General features: G+C 39.4%; 1 protein-coding gene across 4 annotated transcripts in view; it reads left to right on the top strand.

Moving 5' to 3' along the window:
• The window catches only part of PDE1C (phosphodiesterase 1C), a 350,923-nt gene that overhangs the window by 248,039 nt on the left and 83,372 nt on the right, over positions 1-19,512 (top strand). For all 4 annotated transcript variants that reach the window (XM_053466975.1, XM_053466974.1, XM_053466978.1 and 1 more), the window contains one exon: positions 117-233. In XM_053466975.1, the coding sequence (XP_053322950.1) occupies positions 117-233 (117 nt within the window). The remainder of the gene's footprint in view (positions 1-116; positions 234-19,512) is intronic.

Consider the following 19,512-nt stretch of genomic DNA (forward strand, 5'->3'; position numbering starts at 1 on the left):
CTATATTTTATACACTATATTACAAATAAATAGTCCTTGTTTCATGTATATGTTTATACTATTACATGTGTTCCAGTACTTCAGAACTAATAAAAGCACTCATTTGTGTTTTGCAGAATGTTGACAAGTGGTCCTTTGATGTATTTGCACTAAATGATGCCAGTGGCGATCATGCACTTAAATTCATCTTTTACGAATTGCTCACACGTTATGATTTAATCAACCGCTTCAAGGTGAGTGGCTTAAAATGTTTGGAAAGATCACTTGCATAGTTATTCACTAAGTGGCACTTATGTACAGAATCCAGTAGCCCATTCATAATTACTCAGCTTTTGGTATGTGGGCTCTGTCTGTAGTTATTGAATATCCAGGGTGCCCAAACTGCTTGCGGGTCTTCCAACTTCCCAATTTTAATAGCAGAAAAAAAGAGGTTTGCAGTCAGCACTCACAAATTGCAATAAATCAAAACTAGAAAAGATACAAAAAAAACCCAAAAACTTTTATTCATGGTCTGTGGACTCCTTAAAAACATGACAGAAGAAAACACATAGTCTCCTTCATACCTGGGAACTCTCCGGGTTTGACCTGGACATTGCCAGGTGAGCACCGCTCCTCCGGTTCAAAACCCAAATCCTCCGGGTTGCAGGAGCGGGGTCTTGAAACATCCCGATCCCCGCCCATTTTTTCATTAAATGGGAGTGTTTCCTGTTGCCGTCAGCAGGAACGCCCCTGACGTCATCGGGAACTTCCATTAACATCAGTGGGGCCACCCACCGACATCAGCGGGACCGCCTGGCAACGTCAGTGTGCAGTCCTGGCCGAGTCCCGCAAGGGAAGGCTCCGGGTAGCTGCAGCCCAGAAGTTCCCAGGTATGTGTATGTATACACACATACATGCAGTCAAAAAAACTGACACACTACCACGAACATTCATCTTAATGTCTAATCCATGTCTAATTGGTATTATTGTCTCCGATGTGTTAATTGGTTTCCCTATGTTTATTTGTTCTGTGTCTGTTATCTCTCAACCACTCTGCATTTTTCACCTCCAGGCCCATCATTTATGACACCCCACTCAACCCCCCCCCATCCTCTTCTCTAATACCATCACTTGTTTTAAGTAGTAACCTCTGTCATGTTGATTAGTATGGCTTCAGACCTGATGAAGAGAGGATAACTCTTTTAAATGTTATTTATTTCAAGCTAAGAAATGTTAGTATATACCAATCTAAACCAGGGGAGGGCTGGCAGCCTACGACCTGGGGGGCAAGTCTAGTCTAGTGGCCCATTGCGCCACTGAATCAGCCCACCATCCGTGCCCATTTTTCCTGATTTTCTAACACATATTGATGTAACGTGATGGTATAGGGAGTTCATCAGTATACTAAAAAAAAAAGTTGTGACCCCTGCGATCATTGTTGCTTCAGGCTTTTGTCCCACATTTTGTCCCCCCCCCGCTCAGCCTGCCCCTGATCTAAACAATATATGGCACAAGGTATGAGAGCGTATTTTTGATAACGTTATTTGGATGAAGTATGTATGTGACTTTAAGTCACGGGCAGCCTCAATCTGGGACAGTGCATTGTCCCGGTATTGAAAAACGTAATCTTTTTTTTGCGGAGGAGAGAGAGGGGCGCCAAGTTTTCGGTGCCGCTCAGTCTCCTCTGCGAGGCTTCCAACTTGGTCGCTGTGCCAGCATTTCATGCTGAGCACCGGAATATGACGTCACTGCGGCAGCAGGGAGACAGAGGGGCAGAGAGGGTAGATAGTGAGAAGGGAGGGAGAGGGAGGATAGACAGTGAGAAAGGGGGTGGTAAGAATATTGAAATAAAGAGTGAGAATGAGTGAGAATGAATTAATGTGTGGATGAATTGTGTGAATGTGTGGGAGTGTGAATGAATGTGTGGATGAATTGTCTAAATGAGTGAGGGTATGATTTAATGAATTTGTGAGAATGCATTAATGAATATGTGTAAATGATTTGTGTGAATGAGTTAGAGAATAAAGTATTGTGTGAATGAATTACGTGAATGAAAGTGTGAATTAGTGAGTGACTGTAAAAGTGTTTGTGTGTATCGTAGATGTATAATTGATTTATGGAAAGCAAAGATGGCACAAGCAGAGTTTTTAAACATTGGGGACCAAGACGGCACAGGCAGGGGTGTATATGGGACAAAGATGGCACAGGCCAGGCTGTTTGGGGACAAAGATGGCACGTCCTGTGTGTGTAATTTAGGTGCTGGTCAGGTTCTATGTGGGCAGTGTGGACGCCAGAGCTGGCTTTGGGGTGTGCGACCAGTGATCTATGCCTGTAACTTATCTATACCTTTAATGCTGAGTTTTTATGTGAATTCCAAGTGATCAATACCTGCAAAGCTGGGGTTATGTGTTATTCTGTTGACCCATATGCTATGTTTCCATACATTATTTATGTATACCTGCAAATACATGGTTTGTATGTCTTATTAAGTTGATCAATTCCTGCAGTGCTGTTTCCATGTGTTTATTTGAACTATACCTTCAGTGCTGAGTTTACATGTGATTTCCGTTTGATCTATACCTGCAAAGCTGGGGTTGTGTGTTATTCTGTTGACCCATATGCTATGTTTCCCTACATTATTATTGTATACCTGCAAATACAGGATTTGTATGTCTGATTCTGATTCAGTGCGGCAAATATTTGTTGGTGCAGGAAAGGGGAGTGACTGCATGCTAGGGAGTGTGGAGCAGGGCCCAATTTTTTCAATATAAAATGAATTGGCAACAGGGTCTAATATTTATATATATCGGCATCGGCAACAGGGTCTAATATTTATATATATCAGCAGCAGGGTCTAATATTAAAGAGATAAGTACATATTATGTAGTTACAAATGCATGTCTAACATTATATATATATATATATATATATATATATATATATATATACACATACACCTGTGTCTATAATCTGATGAGTTTCATAGTGTGTCACTGAATGGCAGAAATAAAATGTGGTCACCCTAATTAGCAGCTCCAGCTGCCACACAGGTGCCTCTATTAATGGCATCCAGAGAAGGCTTTAAAGGACTTGAAGGTCTCTGTAGCCTACAATGCAATGCTCTAACAATAATTCAATTCCTTGGTAAGCAATATAGCCATGTTAAATTAGATAGCACTCAACAAACCTGGGGTACTTTGACGTAGTGGGGGGCTAAGCAATATATGGCCATATAGTGTGACAGAATCCGCAATATTTATGCCTTAATAGGTGTTTTTTTGAATGGTATTTGCTTGGCATGCATTGAATTCTTGCTGTGTTTCGTGTATTTATTGGTCATTATTATTCTAGCAGCAACTCTGGAATATGGATGTATATGCCTTTTATACTTTTAAGGTTGTGTGCTCTCTTTCCTGTATATTGTTTTACTATATGTAATAGTTTGCACCTTGTTGGTTATATTATATGCCCACATAATTTTAAATGGATTGACATTGTTAGAACCTGTGCATTAGGTGTGAATATATATTATAATGTAACCAAATGATTTGTGTAGTAAATTGTGCTATTTGCAAGCTTATAAAACCTTTTTTTCTGGAACTAAAAATGTTGTGTGGATGCATCTGCACATAAGTTTTCAGGGCAGTTTAATTCTCGTGGACTTGATAACTCGTGTGCAGCTTCATCTATGTGGGATTTATGATGTTTCATTAGAAGGTTTCATAGCTTGCAAATAAGCCTGCTTAGTACATGTATTATTCCATTTATCTACCTCAATAAAATATTGAATAGGAGAGCTGCACATGTCCATATCTTCCTGACTAGAAGAAATACTGATGAACCACCCTTCTTCCAGTCTGCGTCTCTGAAAACCTGAATTACTTAATTGAGGCTATCTGTGTAGCCTGCTCTCATGACCCGGCTACCCATGTAACCCTTTTACAGTAGTTCAGATCAGAACCCTGGACAGCGCAACTCTCAGCTCATCAGCCTTTATTCTACATTAGTCATCAGGGGGGAAAGCTGACAACAATACTAATCTGTGAGGTGAGAGTTCAGACAAGTTGCCCAGTAATAATCTAATGCAATCTGTAACATATCTTGCAAAGAACATGCTACATGTACACCATCCAGCTGTGTTCAAAATATATTTACAAAATATATAGATAGAGAATGCATAGACCATCCATAGAAGGCCCAGAAAAAAAATCAGCCCATCTAGTCTGCCCACTGTAATGATTTAGACTTTAATCAGTCCATGGTTTTGTCTTAGATTAAGTTTATGCATGTTTAAATTTCCTCAATCTATCAACCTCTTTGTATTCAGAAGATTTAATTTACCACTAAATATCTTCATATAGAATAAAAACTATTGTACAGTGCTGCAGATTATGTTAGTGCTATATAAATAATAAACTATTTATAGAACAGAAAATGTAATTTGAGGTTTAAAAAGATTTGTACTGTCAGGTCGACTTTTTATAATTTTCTTTTAAATGCATTAACACATTTTGGAAACTTTTTCACAGTAGTCTTCTCTTGTGTGACTGTTGGCTTGTAGGTAGATGTTATCTATTTTAGATTGCTCACCTGATCATTACACAGATAGGGACTTTTATAACGTCGCATTTTAAATACACTCCTCTGGGAAGGCTTTCCACAAGATTTTGGAGTGTTTCTCTGGAAATTGTTAACCCATTCATCTAGTAGAGCATTTGTGAGGTCAGGCCCTGATGGTGGACAAGAAGGCCTTCCCCAAACTGTTCCCACAAAGTTGGAAGCATAGCATTGTCCAAAATGTCCTAGTATGCTGTGAGAACAGTTTTGGGAAGGCCCTTTGCTATTCCAGCATGACTGTGCCCCAATGCACAAAGCATGGTCCATAAAGACATGGTTGGATGAGTTTGTTGTGGAAGAACTTGACTGGCCCACACAGAGCCCTGACTTCAACCTCATCTAACACCTTTGGGAACTGGAATGGAGATTGTGAGCCGGGCCTTCAGTGCCTGACCTCACAAATGCTCTACTGCATGAATGGGCAAAAATGCACATAGAAACACTCCAAAATCTTGTGGAAAGCCTTCCCAGAAGAGTGGAAGCTGTTATGGTTGCAAAGAGGGGACCAACTATATATTAATGTATATGGATTTAAAATGTGATGTCATAAAAGTTCCTGGTCAAGAGTCTCAATACTTTTGTCTATTTAGTGTAAGCACATGCAAGCGTCCCATAATTACTGAAATTGTACAGAGCTCACTGAGCTCACTGAGTCTCCTGTATGGCGCCCATCAACAAGTTTTTCACACAAAGCAAATATATGCTTCTGCTATCATATGACACAGAACCTGACAAGGCAAATTATAGGTACTGTATTTGTCATTCCCCTTAATCTGCCTAAAAGCAACATTAACGTTACATTAATCTACTAAGCATTCAATTTATAACAGGACACACAAATGATGGTCTTTAAGTTCAACAGTTTGTAAAACATTATAATAAATATTGACTTACTGGCCTTGAAACACATAATGCAAGTGGCATTGATGGCATACTAGTTAAGTAACCCCATTGTTCTGTGAAAATATCTTGCCTCATCAAGCCCTGCATTAAAAAAGTTTCAATAGTAAAAGGAAATGACATCTCAGAGGAAGTGAAAGCTGTTAAAGAGAATGTTAGATGCAATAAAACATCAGATGATGCAGGCAAGTACAAATTGTGTATTACATATTGTATTTTAGACTGTTTATCTGTATGTGCCAATTGATGTGTCTCTACTAATATTTAACTGTATTGTAAAAGTATCTTCCAGTAAATAAATGATACTGTAGTCATTTCTGTATGTTAAGTGAGATCATACATTCAAAATATTTATGTTATGTCCTGCATATTTAAAAATACTTGTTTTTTTTGCAGATTACAAACTCTTTACCATTGTACTCTGTAATTTCAATGTATTACCAATTATATGCCACAATAAGAATTTGTAAGTAGATTTCTATGCTTGGAAAATAAGCACTTGGCACACATGGCCAAGGTCTAAATGCATGCACAATAAAACTATCAAGTAATTGATGCATTTTACACTTTTAATGCTAAAAGGTAATAAAAGGAAGTAATTTAAGTTAACAGATATAGCACTGAAGGGATAATGATAAAAAATGGCAAAGTGGAAATGGTATGCAGTGAAGGAAACCAAACAGAAGATAATCTCCAAGGCAGTAGCCATAAGGAATAAGGCCACTTGTTCTGAAAGGAGGGAATACAAGGATCAGCTCCCCAAATCAGAGGCAGAGAATAGTTAGAGAGAACCATATTGCAAGAAACTGACAAAAGCAAAAGTTATCAGGCAACAAGAAAAAAGAAAGAAACTACGCGCGGATGAATTGAATGATGTATCGAATACTAACACATTCTAGCATAAATAAAACTATTAGTAGTCTTTAATTTAGCTTTGTAACTACTCTGGGTAATAGGGTGGTTAGCTCGCAGTTCACCTTGGGCACTGCCTGGGAGAGCGGCACATCCTTATTTATAACACTAATTCCCATGACTGAAGCTGTGTGAGCAAAACTCCAAAAATATCAAAACTATATCCCTATTAAACTTGTTCACAAACCCCTTATAACGCTTTAAAACCTACACACCTGAAAGTAAACAAGATACAAATTCAAACAATATTAGGAAAATGTGTCTATTTTTGTCCAAGTAAGAGACTCACTGTGTGCAACAATGTAATTTCCAAACTGGGAACCATTCCGAATTTCGTCCGAACCAAATGGTCTGGATACATTGTCAGAAAACAAAATGGCCCCAAACCAAAAAAATAAATAAATATATATAAATTATATATATATATAGATAGATAGATAGAACACCTACAATAACCCCTACCTATAAGGATTAATATAAAAGCTAAAGTACCTTTGATACTGACATCCTAAAGATTTGATTATGGTCTGAGTTTCTACATTGAGAACAATGGGCAGACTGGATGGGCTGAATGTTTCTTATCTGCCATCAAATTCTATGTTTCTATAGTGGTCATAAAAATCTGTTAATGACCCCATGCCTTTGCATAACCTTTCGACATACCCCTAGACAAGGAATCAGTGAGCAATTTACTTACCTGGCAGATAATGCCGATACTCTCTCTAGAACCGTCAGACCTTCCTTGTCCGCAGGAGGTGCCACACTGCTGAAAAGCTTAAAATCAAAGTGTAACAGTGGAAGTTGATCTTTGATCGTCTCCTAAGCTCTTTTAAATCAGGCATCCGTCGCCATACAATATAAGGCGGATGCTGACGTTCGGGGGGGGGGTCCGATCTCAACACAGAGGCATTAGCAACACAATTTAGGTGAAGAAAGCAATCCTAGATTGCTTTGTAAATTGCCACCATGGGGATTATTTTCCTGAAGGGGTCCATCCAAATATTATAAATTAAACATAATTACTCCAAACACATAAACAACTGTAATAGACTTTATATGTAACATATCACTTACACAACACCCATATTGTCACACAATTCAACAAAATCCTCCTTCGCAAAATCTCTACCCCAAACTTCCACAGCCGCCTTGGTTAAAGCCACCTTTACCTATGCTTGAGGCAGTTTAGCCAAACGTGAGATCCAAACACATCTATAAAAATCTAAAGCAAACAGTTATCCTCAAAAAAAATGGATAATGGAAATTATTACATTTCTATAGAAAAAGCTACTATACTTTCACATCCTCCTTAACCAGCTTAGTTACTCTGAGATGATAATGAAGCTCATTCTTCCCAGCAATAGATCTAGCAAGGTAAAAAAAACCAAAAAAACAAAAAAAACCCTGCCCATAGACATACAATATTCTACAATCCCTTAAAGATGGACATTTCCTGACAGTGACTTTGGAAGAATGTACCGGTTCCAGTAAAACTCCTCTCATCTTTCTCTGAAGGCATACCAAATAGTATTTTATTTGTATCAATTATGCCAAAACATTGTGAAGGCGTTGTGAGCCAAGAGGAAACCGAAGTGCTCGGAAAGAATTCAGCCACCAAAATACATCACTTCATAATTCCCGACGGAGCAGTGAACCCCGGTATTCTGTACTCACCCGTGTTCCTCCTGGCTGCGGTGAAGGGGGTGCAGTTGGACTGGTCCAGAAGTCGTCCAGAGCTGGTGTGATGCGGTTTGGGGGGCGGAGCTTGAGATGAGTGCCACATTTAAAAACCACAGAAATGCTCAGTCTAGTACCCTGTTGTGGTCTTCGTTGCCTGAGAGTTCTCTGAAGTTGCATTACCTAAGCTTTTGACCGTTGTCTGTATCTTCTGGATTCCAGACCTGTTTGTATTAACCCCTGCACTGCTGAGTTCGTTTCTGGTTCCTGTGGTCGTGGTTCCTGCACCTTGCTTTCCAACTCGGCCTTTTCTTCATCTGCTTGCACCTGGCCTCCTCATAAATGCTCTACTGGATGTGCAAAAAAAATCCCACAGAAACACGCCATAATTTTGTGGAAAGCCTTCCCAGTGGAAAGGCTGCAAAGTATTAATGTCTATGTATATAGAAAGTGATGTCATCAAAACCCTGTTAGTATAATGGTCAGGTGTCCCAATACTTTTGTCCATATAGTGTGTGTATATATATATATATATATATATATATATATATACACACACACATATATATACACATATATATATATACACATATATATATATACACATATATATATATATATACACACACATATATACCGTATTTGCTCGATTATAATACAACCCTGATTATAAGATGACCCCTCAAAATTTGAATATAAATTTAGGAAAAAAAGAAAGCCTGCATATAAGACTACCTTAAATGGAAAAACGTTTTATTAATTCACATGTAAGCAATTTTTTCATATTTAATAAAAACTATAATTGAGAAAAATGCATTTTTGTTTCCTTTTATTTGCCAACCTGCCCCCAGTTATGCACATCTGCCCCCAGATATGCCTTATACCCCCATATGCCACTCTGCCTCCCTGATATTCCTTTTAACCCCCTATATGCCACTCTGCCTCCCTGATGTTCCTTTTAACCCCCTATATGCCACTCTGCCTCCCTGATATTCTTTTTAACCCTCTATATGCCACTGCCTCCAGAAAGCCCTTACACCCCCCTATATGCCACTCCCTTTGTGTCTGGTTTGGGCAGCTGGTGGAGTTTTGCAGCAGACAACCTTCCGCAGAAGTGCCGGCAGCAGCGGGGGTTGTCTCCGTGCATCGCACAGACCTCCACCGACTGCCAGAGAGGGGGATCTGGATCTTAGTCTTGTAGTCAGACCTCTATTTGAGGTCTGATTAGAAGACGACCTTGAATATAAGACGATGGTTATTTTTCAGAGCAAAAATGTGTATATATATATATATATATATATATATATATAATGTACTGATGGCATGGTAGCAATGCTTTGGCTGACTTGAGCAATCATTTTTTTTTAATTTTTTTTATTATTTCTGAGGTGGCAGTAAGTGACTGATCATCACCCCCCACATGACCCCACACATAGAGTGCAGACCACCAGGAACCAGCGTATGCGCACACTGCTACTAAAGTCATGATGTTCCATGCTGTCATGATTTGGCACACAAGGATACACCATCTCCTCAATAGCCGAAACAATCCATTTAAAATAAATAGAAATGTGGAATTTAAGTTAACTGCCAGTGGTGTCGCTACAGGGGGGCAAGGTTATTCCTTGCCCCCAATGTTGCCCCCAGCCGAATTTGGAATAAAGTCACAATGTGACTTTAAATGCTGTGTATTTAAACTTTTTTATTTTTATGTGGAGGAGAGAGAGGGGCGCCTAGCAACCGCTCAGCGCCCCTCATTCTCCTCCACGAGGCCTCTACTTCCGTTGCGGTGCCGGCATTTCATGCTGAGCGCCGGAATATGTCATATTTCAGTGCTCAGCAGTGAAGCAGCGGGCACCGCAGCAGAGCAGGAAGACAGAAGCCTCGTGCTCCCGTCGCTGGACCTAAAGGTGAGAGAACTACAAAGAGGGGAGAGGGTAGATAGTGAGTAGGGAAAGGGAAGGGAGAGGGGTTAGAAAGTGATAAGGGAGGGAGAAGGGGTATAAAGTGATAAGGGAGGGAGAAGGGGTATAAAGCGATGAGGGAGAGGGGGTAGAATGTGATAAGGGAGGGAGAGGGGGTAGATAGTGAGGAAGAGGGTAGTAAGAATATATTGCAATAAGTAAAGAGTGTGAATTAATGTGTGGATGCATTGTGTGAATGAGGGAGATCATGAGTTAATATGTGGATGAATTGTCTGAATGAGGGAGAGCATGAATTAATGTGTGGATGAATTTTCTGAATGAAAGTGTGAATTAGTGAGTGACTGTAAAAGTGTTTGTGTGTATCATAGATGTATAATTGTGGAAGGGAAAAGATGGCACAGGTCGGGCTGTTTGGGAACAAAGTTGACTTGTGCTGGGTTATTTGGGGACAAAGATGGCAAATCTTATGTGTGTTATCTGGGTGCTGGCAAGGTTCTATGTGGGCAGTGTGGATGCCAGGGCTGGCTTTGGGGTGTGCAACCTGTGATCTATGCCTGTAATTTAGGGGTTTTAAATATACCTTTAATGCCGTGTTTTTATGTGAATTCCAATTGATCTATAAAAAGCTGGGTTTTTCTGTTATTCTGTAGATCCATATCTGCTATGCCATGTTTCCATACATTATTTATGTATACCTGCAAATACAGGGTTTGTATGTCTTATTCAGTTGATTAACACCTGCAATGCTGTTTCCATGTATTTATTTGATCTATACCTGCAATGCTACGTTTCATATATTATTATTGTATACCTCCAGATACAGGATTTGTATGTCTGATTCTGTTTATTTGATATATACCTTCAGTGCTGAGATCACAAGTGAATTTCAATTGATCTATACATGTAAAGCTGGGTCTGTGTGTTAATGTGTTGATCTATACCTGGTATCGGCAGCAGGGTCTAATATTAATATATATTGGCAGCAGGGGGTAATATTAATATATATGGGCAGCAGGGGCTAATATTTATATATATATATATATATATATATATATATATATAGCAGCAGCAGGGGCTAATATATATATATATATATATATATATATATATATCGACAGCAGGGGCTAATATTAACGAAACTGCCAGTTCAGCTGTAATTTTGAAATTGTGTGTGTGTATAGGTGTTGGTATGTCAGAGCCTGTCCTGGGGTGTGTGTGGGTGTTGGTGTGGCAGAGCCTGTCCTGGTGTGTGTGTGTGTGTCTGGATGTGGGTATGGCAGAGCCTGTCCTGATGTGTGTGTTTGGGTGTCGGTGTGGCAGAGCCTGTCCTGGTATGTGTATGTGTGCGTTTGGGTGTCGGCGTGGCAGAACCTGTCCTGGTGTGTGTTTGGATGTCGGTGTGACAGAGCCTGTGTTGGTGTGTGTGTTTGGTCATCTGTTTCCTGGCACTTAACTTACAGTAGGAATTATTTCATTAATACTTATCCAGAGATAAAATGCCCTCCTGAAGTTGTGGTGACTTCAGGGGACAAAACGTTTAAGGCTCTGAAATAATTTAGTGGAAAAGTTAAGGTATTGTGGTATTTATTTCAATATATAAAATTTATTTTTTCACTAAATTGTGGCTTCAGGCTTCCCATGTTGAATGATCAAGTATCATTCCATAGCACTTTTGGATAGATTTTGGATATATATATATATATATATATATATATACACAGTGGGGCAAAAAAGTATTTAGTCAGCCACCAATTGTGCAAGTTCTCCCACTTAAAAAGATAAGAGAGGCCTGTAATTTTCACCATAGGTACACTTCAACTATGAAAGACAGAATGGGGGGAAAGAATACAGGAAATCACATTGTAGGATTTCTAATGAATTCATTTGGAAATTCCTCGGTAAAATAAGTATTTGGTCACCTACAAACAAGCAAGATATCTGGCTCTCACATACCTGTAACATCTTTAAAAGTCTCCTCTGTCCTCCACTCGTTACCTGTATTAATGGCACCTGTTTGAACTTGTTATCAGTATAAAAGACACCTGTCCACAACCTCAAACAGTCACACTCCAAACCCCACTATGGCCAAGTCCAAAGAGCTGTCGAAGGACACCAGAAACAAAATTGTAGACCTGCACCAGGCTGGGAAGACTGAATCTGCAATAGGCAAGCAGCTTGGTGTGAAGAAATCAACTGTGGTAGCAATTATTCAAAAATGGAAGACATACAGGACCACTGATAATCTCCCTCGATCTGGGGCTCCACGCAAGATCTCACCCCGTGGTGTCAAAATGATCACAAGAACGGTGAGCAAAAATCCCAGAATCACACGGGGGGACCTAGTGAATGACCTGCAGAGAGCTGGGACCAAAGTAACAAAGGCTACCATCAGTAACACACTACGCCGCCAGGGACTGAAATCATGCAGTGCCAGACGTGTCCCCCTGCTTAAGCCAGTACATGTCCGGGCCCATCTGGAGTTTGCTAGAGAGCATTTGGATGATCCAGAAGAGGATTGGGCGAATGTCATATGGTCAGATTAAACCAAGGTAGAACTTTTTGGTAGAAACTCAACTCGTCGTGTTTGGAGGAGAAAGAATGCTGTGTTGCATCCAAAGAACACCATACCTACGGTGACGCATGGGGGTGGAAACATCATGCTTTGGGGCTGTTTTTCTGCAAAGGGACCAGGGTGACTGATCCGTCTAAAGGAAAGAATGAATGGGGCCACGTATCGTGAGATTTTGAGTGAAAACCTCCTTCCATCAGCAAGGGCATTGAAGATGAAATGTGGCTGGGTCTTTCAGCATGACAATGATCCCAAACACACCGCCCGGGGCAACGAAGGAGTGGCTTCGTAAGAAGCATTTCAAGGTCCTGGAGTGGCCTAGCCAGTCTCCAGATCTCAACCCCATAGAAAACCTTTGGAGAGAGTTGAAAGTCCGTGTTGCCCATCGACAACCCCAAAACATCACTGCTCTAGAGGAGATCTGCATGAAGGAATGGTCCAAAATACCAGCAACAGTGTGTGAAAACCTTGTGAAGACTTACAGAAAACATTTGACCTCTGTCATCGCCAACAAAGGGTATATAACAAAGTATTGATATGAACTTTTGTTATTGACAAAATACTTATTTTCCACCAAAATTTGCAAATAAATTCTTTAAAAATCAGACAATGTGATTTATGGACTTTGTTGTCTCATTCTGTTTCTCGTAGTTGAAGTGTACCTATGGTGAAAATTACAGGCCTCTCCCATCTTTTTAAGTGGGAGAACTTGCACAATTGGTGGCTGACTAAATACTTTTTTGCCCCACTGTATATACCGTATTTGCCCGAATATAGGCCACACTTTTTTCCCCCACTTTAAGCCTTTAGCCCCTTCGTGACAAAGGCTGATTTTACTTTTTGTACCCTTCGTGACAATGGCCTTTTTAACATTTCTGCGCTGCTCGTGTTTAGCTGTAATTTTCTTCTTTCCCGTTTACTCAACCCACACACATTAGATATTGTTTTTTTTCAGGACAAGAACGGCTTTCTTTAGATGACATTGTTTTGATCATATTATTTACTATTAAAAAAAGTATAAAATATGGTGAAAAATTTAGAAAAAAATGACTGTTTCTAACTTTTAGTTGAAAAATCTTGTACTCATCTCTAAAAGGTAATGAAAAAACCAGCTAAATAGATTCTACTATTTGTCCTGAGTTTAGAAATACCCAATGTTTTTATGTTTTTTTGCTTTTTTCTACACATTATGGGGCAATAAGTACAGGTAGCGTTTTGCTATTTCAAAGCCATTTTTTCCAAATCTGGTAATTCTTCCCCCCATGTGCCATTTCGGGTATATTTGAAGCCAGCCAATGCAATTTACCCCATCAAGTCATATATTTTTGAAAACTAGACAGCCCAAGGTATTCCAAATGCTAGTATTTTAACCCTTTCCAAGCACTAATTCTACCATCAGCATTTGTCAAACTTTATGGTAGTAATTTTTTTTGCATTTGTTTTTCCACACACATTTAACTTCAGGTATGAATAAACAGGTTATGGTATATGTCACTATCACAAAGCACCCCAATATGTGTTCAGCAACATCTCCTGAGTACGGCGATACCTCACATGAATGATTTTGCCTGGCTGTTTGGGGGCAAAAGGGCGACATTTGGGGCAAGCGCATTTTCAATGTTGAACTTTGGCGTTTGGCGATCAACTGCCCATGTCCTATTTGGTACATCTTTGAGCTGGGCCATTTCAGTATGCCCAATAAAGCCATATATTTTTGAAAACTAGACACCTCAGGCGATCGTTGATCGCCTCCTAAACGCTTTTAAAACGGGCGTCCCCCGCCATACAAAGTATGGCAGATGTTGACGCCCCGGGGAGGGGCTAGAGATGGCCCCTTTGTGCCAATCATGGTGTTGCTGAATGCCTCGAGGTTGAGGCATTACAGCAACACCGTTTAGGTGCAGAAAGCGAAAATAGATCGCTTTCTGCACCCGTTTAAAGACGTGCCGGTCCTGGCACGTCAATTGTCGTTAACGACTTGATTTTCCGTGATGTGCCCGGACCGGCAATTGTCATCAAGGGGTTAAAGTGGGGGTGCGGCCTATATTCGGGGTTTAGGCTGAGACAGCCTCCCCTGCCGGCACTTTCCACAGGGGGGAGTGCCGTCACGGGAGGTTGTCTAAGCGCATCGTGCAGACGTTCACCGGCAGTGGCGATACGTGTAAACAGCCTCCACTGCCGACAAGTCTGCTCGATGTGCTTTAACAATCGTGCAGACGCGCCGGCAGCGGAGGTCACGTGCAGATGTCTATATTCATGTGCGGGCTATAATTGAGCCAATATGGTATATATTTTTTATTTTGGTATGATTTAATGGTGGAAATTATTAATGCCCCCTCCCAGTTTGACTGTGGTATCTTGTGTGCCCCCCTTTATATTAAAAAAAACAAAAACTGTCTGCGCTTCTTATCCTAATAAAGTTGGCAACAAATATCTAAACATAATATAAATGAGAGGTTTTGGTTATATGAATTGGCCAAAGCATAATTAAGCTCACCCGCCACGTCAAGGCACACTCTCAATATTGTTTCTAGAGTCGCCACTGATAACTGCTACCTTTGATATATGATTCACACTATTTAATGCTGTATTATCTTATTAAACTGTTGATTCTCAGATTGGCAGGTGTACTATTTGGTAATTTGTTTAAAAATCAGCACATCTCCCTAGTGTAATATACACATAAGAAAGGCACATCACTGCCAATTATTGAGCTTTTAACATATGGTACTCCATTTTTACTCTAGGGTATAGGGTTTTGAAATAGTCATTTCTTTTTTGTAATAAATCTCCAGCTTTTGTATTAATCCCGATTAACTAAATCAGAATTTGGACGTGAAAATTAAAAACATTTAATTTCCTTTATGTGTATTACATTGCATTTCATGTACAAGAAAATAATGACTACCCATTTACTTAATAAAAACAGTGCACTTAATAAAAACATTACATGACTACATTTTGAATAGTAAAAAATGTGAACTACATTTTTTCTAGGCACGTTTCTAGCAAATATATAACTGGAAAAGTTATAAATAAATTATGAGTCAAAACATAATAATTAACGAAAGGCCTTTTTTCTGGTTTTCAATCATTCTTTTGGATTAATTCTAGTTCTTCATAAAGCCTTTTAATTTCAGATAGTGAAGGTAACTATATCTTCATTTGGAGCACGGTGCTTAATTTACTAAGTTAAACTGAAGCCAAATGGTTGAGGATTTTCCTAAATCTCTCAATTAATCAGTCTGCACCAAGTATTTAAGTGCTTGTAACTGTGAAACATTTAATTTGATTTTCTAAACTCATTAATTAATGTCAAGGCATGCCAGGATTTGAGAGCTATAATGTATGATGAACTATCCTGGGTTTCTACTTTATATCAGAAAACACGTCCACAGCTTTAACATGCCCAAGATTGTTGGCAAGTATGCTTTAAGGATTTGTTAAAATTATTAAAGCATACTTTCCAGCACATGAGCCGTCTGAGTATATGCTCTGATCTCTCCTGACAGGCTAAGGGAGCTCTAAAATGAATGGAGGTCTCTGATGTTACAATACAGATCTCTATCGCAGCTCCCACATGACCACCTTGTGACACTTGGAAACTGAGCACTGTAATGTGGCTCCACAGTAAAGGTAGGTGGGTGGCCTTGTATATGACCCTGCCCACTTACTTATTTAGTCACATACCCCAATAGAAATGTCTTAATGTGGACAGATAATCAAAAAATGAAGGCATTTTAAAGGGGCAGGCTAGCATCCAAGGCAGCCTCCTCAACAAAAAAAGCACATTAAAATACTTTGTAAGTACTTTAACCACTTGACAACAAATGACACGTCAGGTAGGTCACGAAAGAACATCCCATTGGCAACAACTGATGTGCCTGTTACGTCATAACTTTAAAAGGGAGTAGAAACAATTCTATAGCGAGGCATTCAGCGACACCGAAAACTCGGTGCCAAGATGCACTGTGACCGCTCTGGGTACTGTACCACCCCAGGTACTGCATTCAACCGTGCAAGTCAATGGAGCCCAGCTTACTAATCACAATTCTTTTAAAAAAAAGAAAAGCTGTTAAAAAGCGAGAAGAAAAATAAATCCCCACATTAAGGGAACCATCCAGTTTCAACAAAATATACACAAAAATCCAAATATATATATATATATATAAACACAAACCAAAGGGAGCGGCTGCACACTCAAAAATACTGTTAGTATATACAGGCTTTTATTTCCCTGGGTGCTCCAAAAATAGCCAGATATATGTAACCAAAGAAAAATGGGCACTCATGGGTCTTTGTAGTAAAGTGCGTTTTACACTAGTTTATTTGAATCAGCACGGCAAACGTTTCGGACCTTTCCGGTCCTTTCTCAAGACAAGTGATGTATGGCAAAGTGAAACTATTTATGCAGTGCAGTGATTAATGTGATAAACAACAGGAGTGACTTACCACCTCTCAAACGATCATCATGTGGGAATGAAGACTGGAATCACCAGAACAACATGTGCATATCCCCAGATAAACATAGTGTGTACCTAGTAAAACATCCCCAATGCATCAAGCGGAACCTAAAACCGTTCCGTTCAATACACTGAATTCCCTTGGACATATAAGTCCTATGGAGAATAATCATGTGAGATGATACAAGTAAAAGAGAAAAACTTCTAAGTGAAATAGCAACTAGTTAAAAAAATACATAGTACCATACCACAAGAATCTATAATTGACAAAATTTGGTAAAGGTAGAGAATTCTGCAGAAATATCATGCATGCAATGAATAAAAAACAGGACATAAGTCCATAGAAAAAATATTATGCTCGATTTCATCGAGTGTCCAAGGGTATTAAGAGTCTTAATCCAAAAAGTCTTGCGTTGGAGCAATAACTTGGCTCTGTCACCTCCTCTTCTCAAGGGGGGGACCATATAGATGGCTACAAAGCGTAAAGAGTTCAAGTGATGTTTCTCGCTCAAAAAATGTTTAGCCACTGGCTTATCAGTTGTTCAATCACGGAATGCTGTATTGATAGCTGACCGGTGTCCCCGGATCCTGTCCCGTATTGTCAAGTCCGTTTTTCCAATATAGCAGAGGCCACACGGGCATGTGATTTTATATACAACAAACTCGGATTTACAGGTGATATGATGATTAATGTCAAACTGCTTATTTGTATGTGGATGTTGAAATTATTTTTTTGAATCATGTGGCTGCAGGTAACGCAGCCACCACATTTATAGCATCCTTTTCAAGTCGGAAGTTTAGCCAACCAGTTAGTATCGTAACAGTGAATAGGATCAGAGGAAATTACTATGTCTCTAATGCTTCTGCCTTTCGAATAGCTCATTTTCGGTCGCTTTTTGAATGATAAAGGAAGGTTTGTTACCAGATTCCAGTTGGTTCTAACGCCATCTGAGATATCCTTTGAAGCCATGGTGTATCGCATATTATACATCAATCTGTCGGAGCTTCTTTGTCCGATGTTTTGAGTAGAGATATTGTCCTGGCCCATCGTCTCTCTAGCTCTAGTTAAACATTTTCTTAGTAAATTTTGTTTATATCCATGATGTAGGAATCCGCTCTCCATCTCCCTTAACTGTTGGTCAGTGTTGTCAGTATTAGAATTATTTCGCAATACCTGCAGGAATTGTGCATAGGGGATGGCTTTAAACAGATGAGGAAGATGACAGCTTTGTCTGTGGAGTAGTTGACATTCAGAAATGGACATCCTTAAATCAAGAATATTGATAAAATCCATATTGCATTCTGATGCCATCAGAATGGGTGTGGGTAGTACATTATTTGGTCAACGGTCTCCAGAAATGACTGTACTAGTCTTCTTCAAAACGGTACATATATGCAATGGCATAAGAGGGTGCCATAGATGCCCCCATATCTGTTCCAGTGCGTTGTACGAAGAATTTATGTTCAAATTTGAAGTAGTTCAAAGAAAGAGTAAGATGTAAAAGTTCCAACAAAAACTTGACTGGCGGACCCTTATAAAGTGGATTATTGGTGATAAGTTGCTTGACAGCTTGCATGCCCAAGTCATGGGGAATCATTGTGTATAGACTGCTAACGTCCATCATCGCCAGTTGAATTTCACCCTCTGGTAAAGATGTATTTTTAAGTATTTGTATTAGTGCTTGGCTTCTGGATCGCATCTTGTAGATGGTAATCTATCCATTTGCCCAATGGCACAAGAAGTCCACCTTTTGCGGATACTATGGGTCGGCCTGGTGGCTTATGTGCATTCTTGTGGAGTTTTGGTAATGTATACAATACTGGAATATGTGGAAACTCTTGAATCAGAATTCATCTGGAGCCAAATAACCAGGTTCTTGCCCTTGCTGTATCACTATTTTAATCATAGCTGAACATTTCTCTGTTGGGTTATATGTAAGTGTCTCATATGTTTCTGGATTTGAGAGTTGACTTATAATTTCATCTCTGTAGTCTGTGTAGTTAAGGACCGCTATCACAGCACTGCATAAATTGTTTCACTTTGCCATACAGCACTTGTCTTGAGAAAGGACCGGAGGTGGTCCGAAACGTTGCCCGTGCTGATTCAAATAAACTAGTGTTAAACACACTTTACTACAAAGACCTGTGAGTGTCCATTTTTTCTTTGGTTACATATATATATATATATATATATACACATCTGTATATATATGTATATATACACCGTATTTGCTTGATTACAAGACGACCCCCTAAAATTTGAATATTAATTTAGGAAAAAAGAAAAAGCCAGAATATAAGACTACCCTATAAGAAAAAAGTTTTACTAGAAAATATTAATTCACATGTTATTTTTCATATTTAATTTTTAGTTCCTTTTATTTGCCAACCTGCTCCCAGTTATGCACATCTGCTGCCCAGATATGCCTTATACCCCATTATATGCTACTCTGCCCCCAGAAATGCCTTA

This window comes from Spea bombifrons, chromosome 5 (assembly GCF_027358695.1).
Source record: "Spea bombifrons isolate aSpeBom1 chromosome 5, aSpeBom1.2.pri, whole genome shotgun sequence".
Taxonomy (NCBI): Eukaryota; Metazoa; Chordata; class Amphibia; order Anura; family Pelobatidae; genus Spea; species Spea bombifrons.